The sequence below is a fragment of the Moschus berezovskii genome, chromosome X, assembly GCF_049115385.1.
Source record: "Moschus berezovskii isolate FMDL1 chromosome X, NW_MosBer_1.0, whole genome shotgun sequence".
NCBI lineage: Eukaryota > Metazoa > Chordata > Mammalia > Artiodactyla > Moschidae > Moschus > Moschus berezovskii.
Genome location: NC_142488.1, coordinates 103,187,497 through 103,211,760, shown reverse-complemented (window position 1 = coordinate 103,211,760; position 24,264 = coordinate 103,187,497). Strand labels below are relative to the sequence as shown.

The 24,264-nt window shown below is 43.3% G+C and overlaps 1 protein-coding gene across 9 annotated transcripts in view; it reads left to right on the top strand.

Annotated features, from left to right (window-relative positions):
- AMOT (angiomotin) overlaps window positions 1-24,264 on the top strand; it is a 66,658-nt gene that overhangs the window by 5,613 nt on the left and 36,781 nt on the right. For 5 of the 9 annotated variants that reach the window (XM_055438037.2, XM_055438036.2, XM_055438035.2 and 2 more), the window contains 2 exons: window positions 3,363-3,438; window positions 20,580-21,078. In XM_055438037.2, coding sequence (XP_055294012.1) covers window positions 20,914-21,078 — 165 coding nt within the window. In that variant the 5' untranslated portion in view covers window positions 3,363-3,438; window positions 20,580-20,913. Of the gene's footprint in view, window positions 1-3,362; window positions 3,439-10,596; window positions 10,746-12,359; window positions 13,294-20,579; window positions 21,079-24,264 lie in introns of all 9 variants that reach the window. The other 4 variants (XM_055438032.2, XM_055438028.2, XM_055438029.2 and 1 more) reach the window with 1 other exon arrangement.

Here is a 24,264-nt window from a genome sequence, read left to right as displayed (position 1 = left end):
TAATAGCTTTGAAAATAGTATTAAACTAGAATAAATAATAGTAAGGAAGTTAAGGGCTTTAGATAATTAAATACAAGACATAGGTAGTAAGCAGGATGACCCACACATAAGAGGTTCTTCGTTTGAGGCTTTAGCATACAGTGACAGTTCAGTTACACGCTCCTTTAATTTTCCTTCAGTAGGCTCTTCATAGATTAGATTAAATTTCATTTAACGAGCATAGGAAAGTGAAGTATGGGTTTTTAGTACTCAGAAAGTACCGAGTCAAATATAGGAACTTTTTTAATGATATGTGTTCATGGGGAAAATGCAAATGGATATGTCTGCTAACATCTCCTAAGGTGATTTTTGAAAATTTGCTTAAAAAAGAAAACTCTGTAGGCTGCCCTTGACATTTGTTAAGTCACTTTCACTATTGCCCCAACTCATGAAATATCATTAGACTGTGTGACTTGAAGCCAGGCTCTGTGTTTCTCTGCCCAACCCTTTGACTTGCCATGTGACCAAGGGTAAATGAATTAGCTGCTCTGAGCTTCAGTTACCCTTCTGGGAAGCAAGGGTATTAATATTTCACAGAGGTGTTTAGGCATGCTTCATATTGGGCACATGCTTTGAGGTCATTGGATGAAAGGTGTCTGCATGATGGCCGAGCAGGCTTATTATAGGGTCCTGAACAGGTGTTCACTTTTAATGAGCTTTTTCTCTTTTATAACATCCAGAGCCCTTTGGTGCCTCAATTGCCATACTGACTATAATTGATTGTCCCAACATTTGTGTTATTGGTTCTCTTGACTTTTATAAAAATATTACAACATTGTCATTTATATGATAAGTTGAGGTTCTAATCAGAGGGGTCCAGCATCTTCTGGGGTGGTGAAAAATAGCTTCAAAAAGAGACATTAGTTGGAGTGTGCCATGGAGATCATTGAGTTCTTCAAAGTTCTTACAAAAAATTAAAAAGAGTAAAGAAAATTTCTGCATGTATTTCTGTGTGTGTATGGATGTGTGTGTGTGTGTGTTAAAGGAGAAAGTTTTGAGTAATATTTGCTTGTGACACATACTGATGATAGCCAGTAACTGAAACCCAGCCATTGTAGTGTTTTATACACAGCTGGTTTTTATTAATGATGGAATATTTATGCTTGCTGTACAATTCGTGGCTCATTTCCATGTGTATGTCAGAACTTAAATACCCCCCAAAGCAACATTAAGATAACATTAAATATAAATGTGGCCAAGCTAGAAAGGGTGGATTGGGGGAGTCCTCTTTATCCTTATTGATGTTGCTTCAGATCACAATAACTGCCTCCCAACTTTAGGCATTGATGCCGATCTTTATTTTTTCCCTTTATATATCCTGTAGCATGCTTCAAATTTTGATCCTTTTGATATGGACAAATGATCGCGCCCCCTCCCCTTCATAATGCAGATGAAACTGATGTATGTGTTTTTTAAGAGCATATTTTCCCTGCACATGCTTCTCATTATCCGAGAGGCCTGGACTCAATCAGTAAAGGAGCAGAGAAACCACATAATTGAAAGGAGAATGACGGTGGTGCATACTTGGAATATTTGTGGGAAGGAGATTGCTGACATCAGAAAATGTAGTGGCCTGAGTGTTAACAGCATTGAAGAGAAAAAAGCTTTCTGTGTTTCTGTGCATTGAGAATTATTTTTAAGGGGATAAAAATATGGGCCAGGTTTGACATCCTTTTATGAAGTTGCCCTGGAAACTTTGATGAAGGTTGTTATAGAATGGTTCAATTAAAACCTTCCCCATTAGGAAGCTAATTAGTACATCACTTACTCATTTCTGTTGTTTTCAAGGGGCATGGATTTGCATTGAATTAATGACATTCTTTTCCATATGATATCAAAGTAAGATAAAAATCACAGATGGGGAAATTTATTTAGATTGCCTATTTTGAAGAAATCTAATTTCCTCTTTATTACATTTAGATTTTCAGTTCAGATTTTTCTTTCACTCTGTTTATATACACTGATCACATTTTTATTCAGTAGCCAGTTTTACTTTATGGATCATGGGCTGTAAACCAAAGCTTATTAATTTGAGTTTCCCATATGAATTGGAGAAATACGATAAATGACAATAAGCCATTTTATTAAGGTAACATTTGCATTCTTTTCTCCTACAATTAGTTTCTCTTTGCTCTGTGTGTGTGTGTGTGGTAGAGGCAAATTCATTTCTTAGGAAAAAATATATTTGGAGCTAAGAAAAATTTGATGACTGCCCCCCTTACTCCCTAGAACATTTTGTCTGCCTCAGGCTCTCAGCTCATCTTCCATTAGGACACTGTGATGACTTTTCTGACCTGGTACTTTTTGTGAGTATGCTAAGTGGTTCTCCCATGGCAGCCTGAAGGAGAGCGGTTATGATGGGAATGGGAGTACAGAATTTCTAGCATGTTCTTTCTACTGTACTCCATCTTATTTAAGGAAATGAATCCTTGCTTCTGAGGGTTGAAGGCCATTTACAATAGAATAAGTGTCCTGTAGTTAAATAAATATGTAATATGGGTCTGCTGTGGTCCTCCTTTCTCTCGTAACTAGTAGGGGACAGTCATTCTGTAAATATATTCCCTGATGCTATATGCCTGTGACCTGTGCCTGCACCAGTTTTGGAGAGTAAGTGGGGACATTGGCTGGGTTATCTGATTTGTAGTTTAATTGATTCCACCCTAGCCCTCCCTGAGAAATCAGGGTCTATATTTTGTTTTTCAGTAGCAACTCAGTGAAGACAGGTTCCTGGGGCTTGGAAGTCAGAGGGAGGAGAAGCAGCTGCCTTTGGGGAGTGACTCAGGCCCTTTGGTATGAAGATCAGAAATGCTGGCTTCTGTCCATGCACCTGCTGGATGCCACACCTGTAGTCAGCACCTGAGCCCCACTCAGACAGAAAAACCAGACTGAAGGCAAATGGAGCTCCCTTCAAAAAGGGTTCAACAAAACGGAGAGCTCCTGATTCTGTTAGCAGAGCACCACTGTGAATGATTACATTGAGCCATTGCAGTGTTGGTGTGGGGAAACGTCTTAGATATTTTCTTATAGGTGCAGTGCACTGGCTTGCTCAAGAGGCTGTTGAAGTCCCAGAGGAATTTGCTTTCCTGATGAATTTCTCCTGGGAACTGTTGTCTTAATAATCAGAGAGTCAGTTCTGTAGAAGTTTGTGTCTAGTCACACAGCACAGGGCAGGAAGTCACAAAACCTGGGTTCTGATCCTGGCCTCACGAGTAAGTCAGAGTGAAACCTTGGTCAAATTAATTATCAAAAACTATCTGTCCTGGACTTAAGCTTCTCCTGTTAATAAAATCGAATTAATTACATCAGGCTTTATTTCCTCACAGAGCTGCGGAGAAGGACAAATAAGATAACAGAAGTGAAAGCTTCTGTCTCCTTAGAAGAAAGGCTGAGAAACTTAAGGTAAGAGTATTATTGCTATTCTGTGTCTTTCATTCCTTTTATTCTCTGTTGCCTCTAGCAGACTCTTTGGAAAGTTATTTACTCAATAGGCAGTTATTAAGCACCTAATGTTTTAGGTGTTGGGAAGTATAGAGAGGAAATCATGCACTCATCCCATGCCCTCTAAGATGACAATTTCCATTTCTGGCTCAGCCTGTTATAATGATTTCTATTGGGGCTTCCCTGATGGCTCAGGCGATGAAGAATCTGTCTGCAATGCAGACCCGAGTTCCATCCCTGGGTTGGGAAGGTCCTTGGAGAAGGGAATGGCTACCTACTCTAGTCTTCTTGCCTGAAGAATTCCATGAACAGAGGAGCCTGGTGGGATACAGTCCATGGGGTTGCAAAAAGTCAGACATGACTGAGAGTAACATTTTCATTTCACTTCAACCTGGATACTTAGAAACATAAAAGAAAAAGGATGAACTTTCTTCTTTCTGCATTGCAAGTGGGGACTTTTGACCCTGGAGCAGTGTGCTACAAGGTCTTGATTAAAGGTATATGGGGGAAAAGCCATTCAGTACATAAGGGAATTTCTCTCTCACTCCCACATTTGCAAATCACCTGACTCTTTAATGATCACTTTTTTGAGGAGTCTATCCTTAGCTTCATCCTTGTTCTGTTCTGCTCCTATTCTATATGACCCAGCCCACTCTGACCTTAGCTTTTACCATATGCTAATGACTCTGGAAGATATATATCAACCTATCTTTGACTCCTCCCTTTTCAACTTTCCCAACATTGGTTATCAGATTCCACGTCTCCTACTCAGCTCATGGGATTTTTCCCTGTAGGAAGTTTTGCTCAGGTGGCCCAGAGGTTGCTTTTTTTTTTTTTGCAGCATCCTCTGCATTACCTGAGCTATCTGCTCATACCTCTGGTTTCCCATTGAATTGTGCCCCCTCTGCTTGACTGGGAACTCCTTGAGGACTAGACTCTGTATTACTTTCTTTTTTTTTTAAATCCATTCTAGGGCCTATTCAGTGCCTGGCTATAGTAAAGTGAAAGAAAGTGAAAGTTGCTCAGTCGTGTCCGACTCTTTGCGATTCCATGGACTATACAGTCCATGGAATTCCCCAGACCATAATACTGGAGTGGGTAACCCTTCCCTTCTCCAAGGGATCTTCCCAACCCAGGAATCGAACCCAGGTCTCCCGCATTGCAGGTGGATTCCTTATCAGCTGAGCCAAGAGGGAAGCTGGCTATAGTAAGTGCTCAATAAATGTTTGTGGAAAATATGGTGCGATAAGTATTGTAATAGAGATGTGTCCAAAGTCCAGCGGAGAGACTGAGAAGAGAGAATTAATTTTCCACATTGAGCAGAGTTGGGGGTCAAGGGGAAGATGGAGATGGATTGGGAAAATTCTTCAAGGAGAAGATGGAGAGAGAAACTGCTGTCTTCTGAAAGCTCTGACTGAGCAGCCCAGAAAGAAATGCTTATTGTGTCTGCTTTTGCTAAGCCAGGGGCATCTCTGCCCTGTTGCCTCCTCTGCCTTAAGACTGGATGACTTTTATAGTTGGATCTGCAAATAAACCTCCATCTATAACACATTGACTATGTAAGACAGGTGCCACTTAGTCATATAATACTAAACAAGACTGACCTTAAATGTGCCGCCTTAACTGTGGTTGAAAATAGAGGTACACACACAGGCTCATTGATCATGTATGCTTATCTCTATATAGCAAAATAGCTATATTGAAGATTGGTTCTGAAAATTAACAGATTTATTTCTCAGAATGTACCATGTTGGGTGACTGGAACTGAATGTTTTTGAGCTGACTGTCAGATCTTTCCAAGGGCAAAAATGAAACATGATATAAGCCATTACAGGCCATGAACCTGTTCTCACCCACCTGATGCTTTTACTAATTAGCTTCTTGGCTGAGTGGCAATTTGGGGCAAGTGCATGCAAGCTGGATTCACAGGGGAACCCACATTCCACTCTGCCATTTCGCAAGCCACTAGGATACTACACTGGCTTCTTTCCCTCCCAGGAGTCCTGCTCTACCCTGGTGGAAAAATGGGAGCAGAAGAACTTTTCATTAAATGAAGGAGAGATTTCATGGGGCTTTGGTGTTTTGTTAGTTTTATTTATTTTTTAGTGAGTTGTCTGAAAACATTCATGTTCCTTGACCCATTAATTTCACTTCTGGGACTCTATTATTAGGGAACAATCCAAAATATTGAAAAAAGGCTAAATCACAAAGATGATTTTGTCGCATTATTTAAATCAGCAGAACATGAAAAAGCAATTTAAATCTCTTAAATTGGAGACTGAATTAGAGAATCTTGATGCACTCACTTAATGGACATTGCATTGTTTGTTAAGAAGTCTATGCCACAACATAGAGAAAGTGCTTATGATTAAGTGGAATGGAGGAACCAAAACAATGTGTGTGTTAATATTTCATTGCTTTGTGAAAAATACAAAAACACATAGAAAAAAAACTACTGATAATATTTTATAATGCTAACAATGCTTGGGCTGAGGTGCTGGGATTATGAGGATATTTTTTCTCTTTGTTATCAGTATTTGCATATTGTGCTTATATTACTAGTAAAATAAAAATGCGTAGTATGCCACTGAAAACAGGAGATTGGTAAAGCTGGCAAGTTTCAGTTATATTCTTAAACTTTTCTCAGTTTATGTTCAATCTGATTCCATGGACTGCTTATACTTTTTCTGAGGCAAGAAGAAATGGGATGTGATGGTGTGATCTATTCCTCCCTTGGAATGGGTGTATGTGGAAGGTGGTGGCATCAGAACTCTCCTTGTTAGTGTTTCACTGCTCATGTACTCTTTAGGGTTAATCACCTTTGTTGACTATTACCTTGTTCAAGTTGATTGTTTTAGAATCCAGAAGAGTAAAACTGCTACCAAATTGACCATGCCTTGAGTTACCATTTGAGATACAGATAACTGACACTGATCCTAAGATTTGGAAATGCCAAGGACCTACTGTGATTCTTAAAATAATTCTCCAATCTAGATAGAAGTAGAGATAGGCGCAAAGAAGTGGGGCCAACTCATAACCTGTTCTTAAACTAGTGCTAGACTTAAACCACAGTAAGTGCCAAGTTGGTACGATATTGACAAGACCTGGAACAGAGGCCTGGAAATATTGATCAATGGAGGTTCCTATTACTCTCCAACATACCTGAATATCATGGCCTAAAGAGGAGAGATTTTGCAGGGTCCTTCTGCCATACCTCTGGCTAACATATCCCTCTTATGTCTTTGAATTTTCCCTCCTCCCATTAACATTTTACTTCCAGTGGAACTGGAAAATTGATGGTAGCATTAAGCCAGATTTATAATCTCTTAAAACCAGAGTCAATTCAACTTAATGAATATTTATTAAGCATCTTCAGTGTACAAGCTAATATACTACATAATATATTGTAGTGCGAATGTGCATGCTAAGTCGCTTCAGTCATGTCCAACTCTTTGCGACCCTATGGACTGTAGCCTGCCAGGCACCTCTGTCCATGGGATTCTCCAAGCAAGAATCGTGGAGTGGGTTGCCATTTCCTACTCCAGGGCATGTTCCTGACCCAGGAATCAAACCCCTCTTATGTCTCCTGCATTGGCAGGCAGGTTCTTTACCACTAATGCCACCTGGGAAGCCCATATATTGTAGTGGAAGTGCTGTTACCCTTGGAATAATAAAACCTGCATTCTGGCCCTGGCTCTGATCACTTTTAAGCTCTGACATCTTCATCTTTAGAAAGAGAGGGTTAGACTACCAGATGGTCTCCCAGGAATCTTTCTAATTCTGGCCTTCACTTATTTAAGGACGTGGGCATAGAAGATTTGAGTTGCAAATAAAAGGTTTTTTTTTTAAAAATAACTTTCTTCATAAAATAATTGTACACTTTGAGAAAAAGACCACTTTGAAATAGTGATAGTAGTAGCTAACTTTTATTGAGCCTTTACTGTGTACTGGGCTCTGAGCTTAGCACTGAACATAGACTACTTCCCTTAATCTTTATAACAACCATATGAGGTATGAGCACCGTTAGCCCTATTTTGCAGATGATGAAATTGAGACTTGGGGAGATTGAGAGACATGGGTGAGGTCAGTTAGTAAACCATAGATCCAGGATTTGGATTTGGGCAGTGTGATTCTGGACCCAGGCTCTTAATCATGATATTTATACTGCCTGCCCATTACCCACTGAAAGTTTTAGGGATAACCTGCAAAGGGACCATTGTTTCTTACCTCCCAGAGGAAGCAAGTTAGTAGCTTGCATTTCAAGACTCTTGGGAAAGGTGTTCTCTAGAACACTTCAGGCCACAATATGGACCAACGTGAGAGGGCATGAAAGAAATCAGTGGCCTGTTTGGCATCTTTGGGAGGTTGTGTGTCTGTGTGTGTGTGTTATGCACAAATACATGCACACAGATATAGGGAAAACTTTGAACTGGCTTCCTTCCATTTAGCTGGAAGTAAAATGGTATGAAACAAGTTGACCAAGATTTAGCAGAGAAACAGGTTCCCTAGACTCAGATTCTTCATCCTGGTTGGTAGAGTGAGGGGTGAGGGCAGAATTGGAGGAGGAGGTAGAAGGGATAGAAAGAAGATCTTATAGGCAGATTTCAAAATTTATGTGAAGGGTGGGAATTTGGTGTGTCCGGGCCACGTTGTAAGGCTGATTTTCTGGGACTTAGCTTGGGAAACACCTTAGTTGTCACAGACGTGTTTCATTTTGGCTCACCCTCTCAGGTACACTGGGAGTGGCCGATGACTGTAAATGCAGTGAGAACTTAGCTTGGCCTTGCTGCCCTGTTGTTATTACAAAAGAGTTGAATATATAGATTCAAATTGCATTTTTAAAGACAGAACCACGGAAATCCTTTCTTCGCCTATCAAATATCCTCCGTGACAGTCTGTTTGTACAGGAGAAACAAGGTTATTTTATTGATTGAAGATGATGTCAGACCCCTGGCAGTGGTATGATTAAAGCTGTGGGCAGATGAAAGGTTGCAGAGTTCATACTATTTTAGTTCTTGCGCATGAGACAAGGAATCTTCCTATCTTTTCTCTAATAAAAAAATGGAGTAGTGTTTTCCTTCTTATGTGACTCTGAACATGTAGATGAACATAAGTTTTGTAGGGGAAAAAAAATCGGTAAACTGGAAAGGAATCAGCAAAGTTTTTTTTCTTAGACTGATTTCTTTTCCTCTTTTAAACAGAAACAAAAAGACCAGGGGGTGGGGTGCTGGGAAGGGACAGTCTGTCTGGTTGACACAAAGTGATTTGGGTTTTGAAAAGGATATGGAGCAGAGGGGACAAAATTGAAGGAAGAGAGCAAGATGTTGGATAAGTTTTCTTGGTGAGGAACTGGGTGTCAGGAGCAAGCCAGTCAAAATCAGCATGAAGAATCTAAATAGTCCTGGAAAAGAGTCGTGGTGGTTTCTCACCAGGGGCTCAAGTTTAAAAGCCTGTTTTCTGTGTGTTTCGTTTGAAAAAAAAAAGACAACTGTTTTGTTCAAAATTGGGCAATAGAAACACAGCAGTTATTTACCATAGCTCTGTTAACAGCCCAACTTTGATTCCAATTAGAAGTTGTTCCTCTGCTTTCGAAATTAGGGGAGACACCATAAAACAATTACCTTTCATACTGGAGATGATTTTGCTTTTTGATTGTCATTATATATTGGACCGAGACAAGAAGGAAATACAAATATCCGTGTTTGTTCACTCTATATCTGTTCACTTTATTTTTGGCAACATTGCAAGGAAATAATGTTAAATTAATCACTGTGCGGTTTTGTAGATTTTTTTTTTTCAACTTGGATGTTTTGAACACGCTCCCAAAGCACGGTGACGTGGGTGTGCTTCCTTTGCATTGCTTTGCTCCTCAAATGGCGTCCCTGGTGCAGATTAGAGGCTTTCCTTTAAGTGATATGAGTGAGTCATGGCTAGTCCAGGGCAGAAAATAGGAATGTAGATCATGTGCCTCTCACCTCAACCCCTCAGTTTCATAACCATTTTGGTTGGACCTTCAGGGCTTTTTGCTGAGGGTCAAAGGAGTCATTCGAAGTGAGGATTATCTCAAATCCATATCTGGTGGGCATTTGCATCTATTCTCTATAATGTGAGTCTAGTAGTTTCCTTGCATGGAGATACTGGGGCAGTGGAAGCACTGAGAAAGCAAGTGGAGCCATCTTCTCAGAGAAGAGTTGCTGCTGTGTGTGGAGAAGGGCCATCACTTTTGCTACTACAGTAAGAATGGATGGACTGTTGATCAGATTGTAAGCTTTGTGAGGGCAGGAACTATATATTGTGTGTCCTTTCTGTCCCTCATGGTGTCTAGCGTGAGGCTGGCAAATATCTGGAATAGCCAGGATGCAACAAATACTTAATGGCTTGGTTGACAAGAAGTTGGGATTTTCTTCTGGCCCTCTGAGGCTGTAGCCTTTAATCAGGAGCTTCACTGAGTGTTCTTTTTTGACTAAAATCTACCTTCTGATGACTGCTTTCCCTTCTGGGATGTGGGCCAGTGAGCCCCACTCACATCCCCTGCTATTGATAGCAGTTTAAAGGTCGTACTCTCAAGGTGAGAGTTACATGTTTTGTCATCACCTACCATTCCAACTCCATGGTAGCTCAGCCGGTAAAGAATCTGCCTGCAATGCAGGAGCCCTGGGTTCGATCCCTGGGTTGGGAAGATCCCCTGGAGAAGGAAATGGCAACCCACTCCAGTATTCTTGCCTGGAAAATCCTATGGACAGAGAAGCCTGGTAGGCTACATTCCATGGTGTCGCAAGAGTCAGACACAACTTAGTGACTAAACTACCATTCCAACTCAGAATGGGAGCAGCAGCTCCTGAGGGCTATGAGGCTATGACAGAGCCATCTTGCACATTTTTATCTCCAGGAGACTGGCTGACCTCCTGAATACAGCCACCACAGTGAGATTGCCTTTTGTCCTTGTGGAAATGGACTCTGCCACTCACGTAAAAGGCAGAAAGAAAACACACACACACACACACAAACGGGAAGAGAAGTCATCCCCTTGGAAGAACTGGTTTGGTTAACTGTTGGCCATTGGTGGCAAAATAGAAACGACATTTTTGTTTCTCCCCCTCCCCCTCCTGACCATTTCAGAGTGACCAGTGGTTGGACTCTTGGCGACGCTTACCCTGAACCTGAGTGTTAGGGCAGAGGGAATCTACTGTTGCGGTTTCTGGAGCTGCTCATAAGCAAGAATTCCCTATCCTGAGCAAGGCTTTAAGCCTAAAAGAAAGCAGAAATAGGTATGGACATCCGTGTGTGTGGGTGTCGGTGTGTGTGTGTGAGGCTGTGTGTTGGGGGGGTGGGGTGGGTGTGGGGTGGGAGGGGGTGGTGTGCTCTTTAGAGTCTGGGGCAGCTCACTGTCTGGATCTCCCTGCCTTGCAGGAGGGGTTTCTGAGTGGTGTTGTTTTAACCATACACACTCCCATTTCTATTTTTCTTTTAACAGAGGAGAAATAATTTGGTAATCATCTTTCCAGTTTAAGGCACCAAGAGAGATTTATGTTATACTTGTCAGCCAAATAGAAAATCTCAGTCTGACAGTTGAAATACAGGAGTCCCTGAGGGTCATTGGCAGGCAGGGAAAAGGGACTTAAGGGCAGGTTGCTCAGCCCCTTGGTATATGCTTCCCCCAAGAATCTGATGAATGGGATTTAAAGCGGGCCTCTGGAAGTTTAACTTTAACTGTGAAGTCAAACTGCTCAATAGAACAATTAGAAACCAGGTAGCAGTAATCAGAAAAGTAGAAAAGGAACAGGGACGACCTTTCTCCAGCTACCACACACATCTTCTGGGTCAGTCCCTGTAAGACTGAAGGCAAAGGGGATCATGTTTCCAGAGACACTGGAAACTATTTCATATCGTAGAAATCAGGACCTGGAAGCCAGGAGTCCAAAGTTCTCCTGTAGGAACCTGAGGCTGGTTAGGTTGACCTAATTGTGACTTGGTGTGACATCATGTCCGTTCTCCAACACTACTTAAGATCCTTGGGGTGAAAGTTTTCACTACTGAAGCTTATCAAATTGCAGGACTTAACATGATAGACAGATTCTATCCAAAGATTTAATGAGCTTCTAATGAATCTGTGGATACTGTACTACTGTCAGAGGCACACTTCAAATGAAAGAGGGCTTCCCCTTTAAACTCCTCCTTCCCAACAACAACAACAAATGCTCAATGACTATTCCTGGATGGCTGAAAGAGAAACTTTGTCAATAACAATTATCCCAAGCTCTTCTCTTATTAAGCCAAGGAGCATCCAAAATGGACAATACAAAAAGGATTGTTTTTAAAAAAAGATATGTTTCAGAGTTTTATGAGATCAGAGAAAAAGATTTGCATCAAGCAGAGATCATTTCTATCTGGTACAACCAAGCTCTCTCATCACTGTTTATTTATCTTAGTTATCATTTGACATTTTGTAGCTCCTTCCACATGCTGAACTGTTTTACAGATCCTGCCTATGGGGTAATTTCCTGCCACAACCTTAAGAGTTGAATTTTTCATTGCTATAGAATACAGAGAGATGAAATTGATAAGGGCCTAGGAAAATTGCACTCTCTGACAACCCCACTTACTTCAGGTTTCCCCAGTCCTTTTAGGAGTTAAGAGTGAATACTTAACTCAGGCTAAAAGTAAAAGAGGAAACAGAGGGCTCGTATGCCTCCAAGTTCCTCCTCATGTCAATGCTAGAGCCGGAAGTGGCCAACAATTAACTGATTAATTCTAGATTCAGTTCTCTACTTGATCTCTGCAGAGAAATCCTCATCCCTCCCCCCAAATACTCATTTTCTCCCCCTTTAGAGGACTGATTTATCCATCAACTGGGTGTTAAGCTTCCTGTTTCCCCTTCCCAGGTCAAGGGCAGCCCAGGTGCCCAATTTCTCTCTCTCTTCACAAGGCACCACCAGCAATAGAGATGAGAAATTCTGATGAACAGCCAAGTGGAGGAACCACGGTGTTGCAGCGTCTGCTACAAGAGCAGCTTCGCTATGGCAATCCCAATGAGAATCGCAACCTGCTTGCCATACACCAGCAAGCCACAGGGAACGGCCCTCCTTTCCCCAGTGGCAGTGGGAACCCAGGCCCTCAGAATGATGTGTTGAGTCCCCAAGACCACCACCAACAGCTTGTGGCTCATGCTGCCCGACAGGAGCCTCAGGGGCAGGAAATCCAGTCAGAAAACATCATCATGGAGAAACAGCTGTCTCCTCGGATGCAGAATAATGAAGAACTCCCGACCTATGAGGAAGCCAAGGTCCAGTCCCAGTATTTTCGAGGCCAACAGCATGCCAGTGTTGGAGCTGCCTTCTATGTCACTGGAGTGACCAACCAGAAGATGAGGACTGAGGGACGCCCATCAGTTCAGCGGCTCAATCCTGGAAAGATGCACCAGGATGAAGGACTCAGAGATCTTAAGCAAGGACACGTTCGCTCCCTGAGTGAACGACTCATGCAGATGTCACTGGCTACCAGCGGAGTTAAGGCCCATCCACCTGTTACCAGCGCTCCCCTCTCCCCACCACAACCCAATGACCTGTACAAGAATCCCACAAGTTCCAGTGATTTCTACAAGGCCCAAGGGCCACCTCCCAGCCAGCATAGCCTGAAGGGCATGGAACACCGAGGCCCCCCACCAGAGTATCCCTTCAAGGGCATGCCACCCCAATCTGTAGTGTGCAAGCCCCAAGAGCCAGGGCACTACTATAGTGAGCATCGTCTGAACCAGCCAGGGAGAACAGAGGGGCAACTGATGAGGTATCAGCATCCCCCTGAGTATGGAGCAGCCAGGTAAGACAGTTCCCTTTCTGTCATTCCCTGACTTCATCCCCAACCAGCTTCTGCTATGTGTTGGGAACCTTAAGGGAAGTAATGGGCAGGCATTTGGTGTAACAAACTTTGCAATGCATGGCTGGCCCTTGGCTTAGTAAATGTCCTGCCAACCTGAACGTGTACCCTTCTTCAGCCATCATTAGTCCTGTAATTAGCATACCCTTGACTAGGCCTCAACTGCCTAGTGGCTGAACGGGAGCACAAGTATTGATTTCAGTAGCATTTCACTGTCCAGTCTTCTGGGAGATTGAAGGAAGAGTCAGGCAGGGTTCCTCTTGTGCGTTATTAAGCCCTCCTTTGAGGAGAAGCAAATTATCTTGCACTTGAGTCTGGAATATCCTATCACTTTCATTTATTCTCTTCCACAAAATTCTTTTCACTAATTTCTGCAAACAAATCTTTCTGCAGAATTACCATGATTCGCTCAGACACTCAACAAACATCTGGATATTATTGTTGGGAGAACTCTATATGTGCAGGTTCAGCATGTGACTAGCCTTGTACTTCCTTGCAGTTCACGAAGTCTGGGCTGCTTAATCTTTCTTCTGTAGTGAGTTTAGTAGTTGTGGGTGACGTTTTTAAACATCCAAGTTTAATTCACCTCATATTGTATAGAAGTTTTGGTCAAATGCTAAAATGCAGAAGAAAAACATATTCCCATGGCTTCTGTATAACTTGCCATTAGTTCAAGAGGACTGTTTTGAATATTCATTAATTTCTAAATATAGTTATGAATTATTCAGGGGCCTGTTGACTTATTGCTGTATCAACTAGACCTTATGATTCCTTGATTCTGTTCATTGTTCCTATTGGGGCCATGTCTCCAGTCAGGAGTATTTCAGCGTATAGGACAGAGGAAAGGTTTCAGTGTTGGACAAAAATGATGAGTTATATGTGGTATTCCTGCCTGATTACCATGGGTAATTATGGGTGGCTTCTTTCCATAGGCAGCCCCCAGACGAGGCCTGTGATCTCTTTGATGTCTTTTTGTCTCTTGTCCCCTCTTACTCATTTGGGAAAGAGTCTCTTGGCTTGAAGTATAGTGGGTGACTCAGGAGAGAAAGAAGGCAGTCAAGGGGTGGAGTAGGGTGAAGGTAAGAGAATGCACCTGGCATTTCCTGGTATTTTACTTTTTTCACCTTCAGGTCCTGTTTTTTAGCCAGAGGCAATTCACTTTGGGCTCCACCCCTAACTTTGCTAGTTTAGGACTTTTTTTTTTCCTTAACTCAGGTTGATTTCCTAACCCTTTTCAACCTCTGCTGTACAGCTTTCAAAGGGCAGGAGCCTAACTTCTGATAAGTGACTTGGAACAGGAAATGGGGTAAGGGACAGGGCCCTTCCGGTTTAAATGAGCAAGAATCCGATTCCCAACTGCCCAGTGAAAGACCCGGGGAGGGGTTGGTCCATTGGACTGCTTAACTTAGTGGAGACCCATGCAAGCCAGCAACATGTCAGTGAAACTGGGGGGTTTTGTTTTTCTCTTCTTATCAGCATGGAAGAGTCTGGGGGGACTCCCTCCTGTATGTGGATGAGATGTGTGTGTATTGCCTTGTGGGAGGGGAACATGTTGGCTGGGGTGTGGAGCAGAATCCAAGCCCCGCTCAGCACATGGCCCGCCTTCCCAGGAAAGCTATTTTCAGAACTCATTCAGGAGTATTGTTTGCGATCTGAAATGACTCCCGCAGTGTTTGAAGCTAGATGGAAAAGCCCTTTGATCTGCCTAAATAAATACTAAGGAGCCCAAAGAGGGTTTTATTTTTTTCTTTCCATACTGATTAAACCACCAGAGAAACTTAGTTGCATATGTTTAACCGGAAGAGATTTGTATTTTCTCCTCCCTCCTATGTTATCTATGAATCTCTTGCTCTGTTCCCCAAAGCAGTAGAGCCCACGCTGATTATTTTCTCTTGAGCAGTATTTTAACACACAGGTTTGCGGGAATAGTTTTGTTTTTTTTTTTTCTCTTTATGGGAGAGAAATGGTGCGGTTTTTTTTTTTTTTCCCCCTCTCTGGGAGAGAAATAGGGTGCTTGATATGCTCGATGAATGTGCCTGCATGCTCAGTTGTGTCCGACTCTTTGCAATCCCATGGACTGTAGCCCGCCAGGCTCCTCTGTCCACGGAATTCTCCAGGCAAGAATACTGGGGGGTTGCCATTCCATTCTCCAGAGGATCTCCCTTACCCAGAGATCGAACCTGCACCTCCTGCATTGCAGGAAGATGCCTTACCACTGAGCTACCTGGAAAGCCCATGCTCAATGAAAAGTCAAGCCTGAAACAATCCTAATCAGAAGATGCTCTTTGTGAGTTTTGGGTCTGCAGCAAACAAACTGGCAATAAAATTTTTGCAGAGCCTGGGGTGAGGGTGTGGCACATGTTGATAAATGCCTGCCAAGGGGAGGACTTTGAATGGCTTTCTATAAGTGTACCATTTTAGGTGGAGGAACGTTTCTCCTCCTTTATTTTCTTTAAACCAACTAGCTAAACAGTTTGTGAGTACCTTTCCAAGTAACTGCTGCTGCTGCTGCTAAGTCACTTCAGTCGTGTCCGACTCTGTGTGACTGCATAGACAGAAGCCCACCAGGCTCCCCCGTCCCTGGGATTCTCCAGGCAAGAACACTGGAGTGGGTTGCCATTTCCTTCTCCAATGTGTGAAAGTGAAAAGTGAAAGTGAAGTCGCTCAGTCGTGTCCGACCCTTAGCGACCCCACGGACTGCAGCCTACCAGGCTCCTCCGTCCATGGGATTTTCTAGACAAGAGTACTGGAGTGGCTTGCCATTGCCTTCTCCGAACTGCTGCTAGTACCAAACAATTAGAAGACAAAATACTTAGTTCTTAATCCATAAATTACAGATCAAGATTCAGAGCAAGCTCTTCGAGCAAATTGTTATCCAAAAAAACCTTTGTTGACCTTCAGAAGTGAAGTGAAGATGCTCAGTTGTGTCCGACTCTTTGTGACCCCATGGACTGTAGCCCACCAGGCTCCTCCATCCATGGGATTTTCCAGGCAAGAGTACTAGAGTGGGTTGCCATTTTCTTCTTCAGAGGTGATGAGAAATGCTAGAGATTTACTGTTAAGATGAACACAATGTCCTTTTTATTACTTCATTTTCCCTATGCCCTCCTCCCCACTTAAAAAATAAATATTCTGAATGCCCTGAACTCCAGATGGGAAACAAGGCCAAGCCATCTGAAGAATTAAAGTTTGTTGAATCTTTGTCTAAGTGCTGAGCCTTTTCTGCAGCCGGGGTTTATGCATTTATCAACTGCTTTTAAAAATCAAATCCTTTCTGTTTGTAAAGCAGCCACCTCCTTTCAGTTGTTGACATCGTGCCCAGATCTGAGGTTTCTTGAAATCCTTGTTTAGTGGAATCTAAGGGTGACCTAACTCTGTAGCTCAGAGCAGAGTTGGTTGTGCAAGAGAAACAATCAGGAATTTGCAGCCCTCTCCAGGCTTCAGAGAGTGACCATCACAGAGCCTGGGAAAGGCAGTTTCTGTGGGGAGAATAAATTGGGTTCCAGGCTGTTGGCACCTGATCTGGTGAGAGGGTGTATGGGGGAGCTTGCATACGTGTAGGCCAGGACTGTCTTGTGTGCATTGGGGGTTGGGGTGGAGGGTTGGGGTGACATGTGTCTGGGAAGAGTGGGGGCTCCGGTCAGCGAGGGGGCGGGGTAGAAGTTGCAGTGTCAGCTCTATTGATTTCCATTTGTGTCCTCACAAGCTATCTCTGGGTGGGGATCTTCCCCGGCTTTGGGGAGATGCTGATTTTGGTCCCTGGCCTCTGTGCCGCGTGTCTGTCAGGTCTCCTTTTCCACAGAGAACCGGAGGCCCAGGTTGTCTTAGGAAGGAGAAGGACAAAGGGAGGGAAGGGGCAGGGAGGCAGGTCAGGGCTTCCATGTGATCATGTGATTCTGTTGTCTGCATGCGCCTTATTGTTCCTGGTTAATATGTCAGTGGAAGGAGCTGGGGAGAGTGTCACTCACCCAGCTGACACCCTTTTTACCATTATTACAATTACTCTATCTTGAGTGTAGGTTTGCTTCCTCTGACATTCCCCCAGCTCTCTCCCACACCCGTCGTTCCTCAGTCCCCTTCTCTCAGGGGGAAATTCACACAAGCATTAATACTGTCCTGCTTTTTCATGGTGGGCAGATGCTGAGATCCAGATGGAGTTCGTTGGCTGTAGGGCTTTCTCTTCTTTTACAACTGCCCAAGCCTTGCTTTGTGTTTGCAATCCTGCCAGGGTCAGACTGCCTCGATTTTCCCAACATCACGATGCACGGAAATCTGCTTCCTTTTCCATCCTGGGGAATGTGAAGGGCAGCTGCCTCTTCTCCATTTATCTCTAGGCAGAGCTCACAGTCATGGCCATGGCCACTGTCATCCTGAGCTTATCCAACTCTGGAGCCTCCTTCCAGGCACCTTGTGGTCACCCCTTCCACGAGGCCCCTGGGAGGCCACGTTCTGTCCAGGGCATGGGGAGGCCTTTTGGTCTACAGGTGGGAGAGAGGTCAGTGGCTGGTCTGTTTGAGAGAGAGGTCTAGGTTGCTGATAGGACCCAGTGGAGCTGGGGGGAAGGAAGCCCAGTTCACAGCTGGGCATTCAGTCTTTAAAAGAGAACACTTCCCAGGCCTTGGGTTTACACATCCTGGCAATGAGGATGAACGTTAATATGGTCATTTTCCCCTTAAAATTTGAGGATTCGATTAGAGAACATGAAATTTCAGCCCCTCTTTTCTGCCTGAGACATAAGCCCTAACAGGTCCCAGGATGCCATATTTTAACTCCTATATATATATAGATAGATATAGATATATATAGATATAGGGTTGGCCAAAAAGTTCATTCAGGCCTTTCTGTAAGATGTTTTGAAAAAATCAAATGAACTTTTTGGCCAACCCAGTTTATAATAGCTCTTACTCAAAGTGGAGGTACTCCCTGGTGACTTAGAGGATAAAGCGTCTGCCCACAATGTGGGAGACTCGGGTTCGATCCCTGGGTAGGGAAGATCCCCTGGAGAAGGCAATGGCAACCCTCTCCAGTACTCTTGCCTGGAAAATTCCATGGACGGAGGAACCTCATAGGCCATAGTCCATGGGGTCGCAAAGAGTCAGACACGACTGAGCGACTTCACTTCATTTCTTCGAAGTGGAAGGAGAGTACATAGTCCATTTAACCTCTGAGGAAACTAAAGATCCACAGTATGAAAAGGTGTATGTATATGTGAAACACGATACATGCAGATAATTGGATGTGACACTAGAAACAAAACGGAGGACTTGAGTCACGAAATAAACATGATGCTGAGACCAAAAAAAAAAAAAAATGGAGACAAACTCCCCCCACATAAGTTTATAAACAGCTCCCATACTTCTGATTGCTTGAGTGTTTTGAACTCTCAAACATAAGGGTTATGAAGGGTAGCAACTTTCCAGTTGTCATCATGAAAACCATGTAAATTCTTCTGTCCACAAGTAGTTTGCCCACTTCAGTATTCAGCAATTGTTTATAGTGACAGATATGTGAAATTGGAAGAATGTGGGTACACCAGAAGCACTGATGGGGCTGAGCGACAGCCTTCAACTTGAATAGGTTTGAGGGCTCTGGTGAACATCTGGGTTATTGGGTATGTGTGAGCAAGTGTTTGGAATTGTTTTGTAGCTGTAAAAATCCATCATAGTGAGGATCTCTTGTAGTGATAGATAAATGAACAGTAATGATAACTGGAGTATGTGTGGGAGGGAATGTGCTTTAGCATCAGGAATGCCAGTTAAAAGTTAATTGCTCCTGGTGATTTGTCCCAGTTTCACCACAAATTTTATGCAATTTAGTGCAAAGATTAAGTGGATATCCCATAAGTAAAATCACTAACAGGGTCAACCATTCTCATTGGGAGGTAGATATGAGACTGTTTGTAATTTCTATGGAGCTCAACACTGAGAAGAGCCCAGTATTTTAGTAATTCATTTGTGACCTCGGGAACAAAATAGGCTCATGCAGATGAAGTAACTTAAGCAAGGTTACACAGCTAGTAAGCAGTAGGAAAGGTCTCCAAACTCTGTTGGGATCCAAATCCTGTGCTATTAGCCATCTGTCTTCCCTGGATTGAGAAATACCAACTGTAGGACAGGCATCCACTGGATGTGGGAGTATATTAGGTTAACTGGGCAGGGACAGGGAGGTGAACAATTTTTTTGTGTGTTCGGTGTATACTGACAGATATTCTTCCTGGTTGTGGCAATGGTGGAAATGATCCATTTGCATACACTGTTTCCATTAATGGCTCATAGTTCAGTATTAGGTACCAAAATGGGAAAGTTACATTAAACCATGTGCCAAAGTTCTCTTTCTGGAACTTTCTATAAGTAATAGGTTGGGAATCTGAACATCACTGCAAATCAGTGTATTATATTTAATATTAGTGGAAAGAACCTGAAAATGGCACTTAGGTTCTACCCTGGCACTGCTTCTAACTCACTCTGTAATATTTGGCAGAATACTTCTCCTTTCTGGACCTCAGTTTCCCCCTCTGTCCACTGACAGAGTTGGACTAAATAATTTATTTAAGGTCTTTCCAGTCCTTACATTTTGTGATTCAGTACATCACAAATTATATGATAGTGTTACTTGTAATCCCTTCCAACTCTTGGAATTATTGCTGCTAAAAAGCATCATTCAGTTATTAACAACTGTCATCAACAATAATTATTTGGTGTCTCTACTGTAGTAAGTACCTGTATATCCTTAGGTAGTTTTTTCTGACTATATGAATTATCCAAGAGAGTTGCAGATAACAAGATGAGGGGCGGATTTGATGATGGTTTGCTCTTTCCTTCTGGGCAAGTGGAAAGAACTTTCTGTGACTCTTTCTGTGTACAGGACCACATACAGTATGCCAGAAAAAGCTTAGTTTAAAATCATGAGGTGACAATTACGTTGTCAAAGACACATTTGAAATGCTTAGACTTGAGAAACAAGTGTATAAGGATGCATTACTTTGATTTTCACAAAGTAACCTTTGAGATATCTGATCTGTCCTCCATAGGATCATACCTCTGTGGGTCAGGTATTCAGAGGAGGCCAGGTGTGGAAGGGACTGGAGAGGTCTTGGCAGAGACCTTGTAGTCCAACCCTGCCTACTCTTCATTTTGCACCTGTTCTGGGGAGCCCGGGAGCCTCCACATCTCCCTTTCTTGTGCCTTCAAGTGGGAGCTTAACCTGAGTACACCCTCCATGTTTTCCAGGCCAACACAGGACATCTCATTGCCTTTGTCAGCCCGGAACTCTCAGCCTCACAGCCCTACTTCTTCCCTCACATCTGGGGGTTCCTTGCCCTTGCTGCAGTCTTCACCATCCACTAGATTGTCTCCTGCCCAACATCCCTTGGTCCCCAACCAAGGAGACCACTCGGCTCACCTGTCTAGGCCACAGCAGCATTTCCTTCCCAACCAGGCTCACCAGGGGGATCATTACCGTCTCCCCCAGCCTGGACTGAGTCAACAGCAGCCACAGCAGCCGCAGCCACACCATCACCACCATCACCAGCAGCAGCAGCAGCCAGGAGAAGGCTATTCCGCTATGCCACGAGCTCAGCAGTCGTCTGCTTCATATCAGCCAATGCCAGCCGACCCTTTTGCCATTGTCTCCAGAGCCCAGCAGATGGTTGAGATTCTCTCAGATGAGAACCGGAGCTTGCGGCAGGAGTTGGAAGGATGCTATGAGAAGGTGGCAAGACTGCAGAAGGTGAGACCTCCATATGGGGCTATTTGAGTCTTTTTGAAATCTTATTTGTTTAATATTGATATAAAAGTGTCCACTTGTGGGTACCTGTATGACTTATGGGTGGGTCTTCAGGATTCTTATATCTGAAGGTTAGATGGAGCAAACTTTAGAAAAACCTTCTGCCTCTCTTTCTAGAAGTAACATTTTACAGAAATCATAGCCCCCAAGAAAGCTTAACTGAGTGTTTGAGAATTACGAAAGGCAGGGAAACTGTTTCAGAAGGTCAAGAACACTGAAGAGGCCTGTGTAGGAGAAGTACCTGCCAGCATAAAGACTTTTCCTTTTGATTATGTTTTCCCAAATACAAAATACTGAATTTGAATCTTAACTATAAATCCATAGTTCCCAGAAAAATCTCATTATTGAAGTTAGATCCTGCCCTGCCTTGTTCTGGAAAGGGCCTAGAGTACTTTTCCAAGTGGTAGTTCTCACTGTAACTCTTTTTCAATGCCCTTTCCTTTCCACGCTTCTTGCTTTGGTCCTTCCCTTCAGCTCAAATGAAACATCTGCTCTCCTCTGGTGTGTGGGGGGGGGGCAGGAGGGGTTTAGCACACCACAGATGGGTGACAGGTGACAGCCCGAGGCTAAGGAAGTAGCAAAAGGAGTGTATGTCCCAAGTTCACATTCTTCCCTGGGCCCCTCCTGTATCTCTTGCAGCTGGGACTTTAGGTCTTGAGTGCCCTAAGCTAGGAACCTTAGCTCTTGGCTTCCTGTGGCTGGTGGTGAATAGGGTTCTGCCTTTGGCAGCCTCTTTGCAACTTCTGTCATTGTGGAGCTCCTTTGGTTTGATCTCGCAGACAATGCAGACTGCTCAGGGATGTGAGGATGAAGGTGGAGGAGGGAAGGGAGGTTGTCTGGTATTGTTCAGTAACTCTGTCCTCAGGAGACACCCAGCAGTGGAAATTTCAGGGACCTGAATGAAGCTAACACTATGTAAACATCAGATCTGAGTCCTAAAGGAGAGGAGGGCTTATTATCAGCTAAGTATTTTTACAGAACAAAGAATTGCCTTTACTGCACCTAATGTTCCCAAGTCTGGATGGATGTGGGTTGTTGAGTGAGAAATGTTTCTTCCTGGCTTTGCCCCCAATTTAGAATTTTCCCTCTTCTCTCATACCTGCCCCTGTCCCGTCACATTGGTACTCATACACTATAAACAGATTGGTCCAGTTTGGCTGATTAGGTTTAACAGTTGACACTGCTCTCTAAACTCTCTATTCGTGGTGGCCCTGGCTCCATCTTTGATGTAGTAAATGAAGGGTGAACCCAGATATTCTACAGATTCTCTTTTCTAGAGGATAGTGAATGATTATTTTTTTTTTGAGGGGGAAGATGGGTGGCAGGGAAGTTGAGCAGAACAGAGTCTGGGTTGTTGTTTTGTTCTCCAATATGGGGAAAGATGCCTCAATCAAGTGCAATTGTGACAGCTTGAGTGCTGGGAGAAGTGAAAGCTGACCCCATGCTGCAGTGGGTTAGAGGCACAGGTGGGTTAGAAGAGGACAAATGAGGGGAATAAGGTAGATGTCAGCTGGTGCTGGAAAAAATAAGAAGGCCTGAGGCTCATGAGGGGAATAAATAGATAGAATCAACCTGGAAACCCACCACCATCCTGTCTCTCCCCTCACCTCCCACCACAGACCAAACTGATGAATATGCCCTTCTGTGACTTCTTTTCCTGTTGACAGATGTACAACTTGCCCTGTTGGTGGGGGCAGTATCTACAAACAGTGTAGGGAAAGGATTGGTACAATGTCTTGAAATAGTACTCTGAATAACTTGAGTAAAGGGACTGCATTCCATGAGGATGCGGAATGAAAGGAACCCTTATACACTGCCAGTAGGAAGGTAAACTGATGTAGCCCCTATGGAAAACAGTATGGAGGTTCCCAAAAAACTAAAAATAGAACTATCATATGACTCAGCAGTTCCACTCCTGGGTGTATATCTGAAAAAAACAAAAACAAAAACCACTAATTCAAGAAGATGCATGCACCCCAGTGTTCATAGCAGCATTGTGTATGATAGCGAAGATATGGAAGCAGCCTAAGTGTCCGTCAATGGATGAATGAATAAAGAAGATGTGGTGTGTATACACACACACACAATGGAATACTGCTCAGGCATAAAGAGAATGAAATTCTGCCATTTGCAACAACATGGATGACCTGGAGGGTATTATGATAAGTGAAATAAGTAAAAAAAATACTGTATGATATCGCTTATATGAGGAATCTAAAAAATACATCAAACTAGTGAATAGAACAAAAAGGAAGCAGACTCAGAGATATAGAGAACAAACTAGTGATAACCAGTGGGGAGAGGGAAAGAGGGAGGAGCAACATAGGGAAGGGGAGTAAGAGGCACAAACTATTAGGTATAAAATAAGCTACAAGGATATATTACACAACACCAGCTTCCCTGGTAGCTCGGCTGGTAAAGAATCCACCTGCAATGCAGGAGACCCCGTTCAATTCCTGGGTTGGGAAGATCCACTGGAGAAGGGTTAGGCTACCGACTCTGGTATTCTTGGGCTTCCCTGATGGCTCAGATAGGTAATAATCCGCCTGCAATGTGGGAGATCTGGGTTCGATCCCTGGGTTGGGAAGATTCCCTGGAGGAGGGAATGGCTACCCACTCCAGTATTCTGGCCTGGAGAATTCCATGGACTGTATAGTCCAGGGGGTCGCAAAGAATCAGACACAACTGAGCGACTTTCACTTCATGAGGAATATACCCATATTTTATATAACTATAAATGGAGTATAACCTTTAAAAATAGGGAATTGCTATACTGTAACTGAACTGAACACCTATAACTTCTACAATATTGTTTGTCAAATATACTTCCATAGAAACATAAACAAAGGGGACTGCCTTCCAGGTGTGGCATTCTGTGGGGCACTAGAAAACCTTGTACTCTGAAGACAGCCCAGAGCAGACCAGCACCAAGCCTGCTCTTTCAAATAGAAATGTTTATTTTCTCTACCAAACACTTGAATTTCATGCAAAGGCTTTATTGGGCTCAGGCCTTGCAGATCTTGTCTCTAAATGCCATTCACCAGTTTTCACCTTCTGTGCTGCTATCTTGGTACCATCTGCAAGGAAAAAAACACTCTCAAGTCTGCTCTTTTCTGTGGTGTAAGCTTC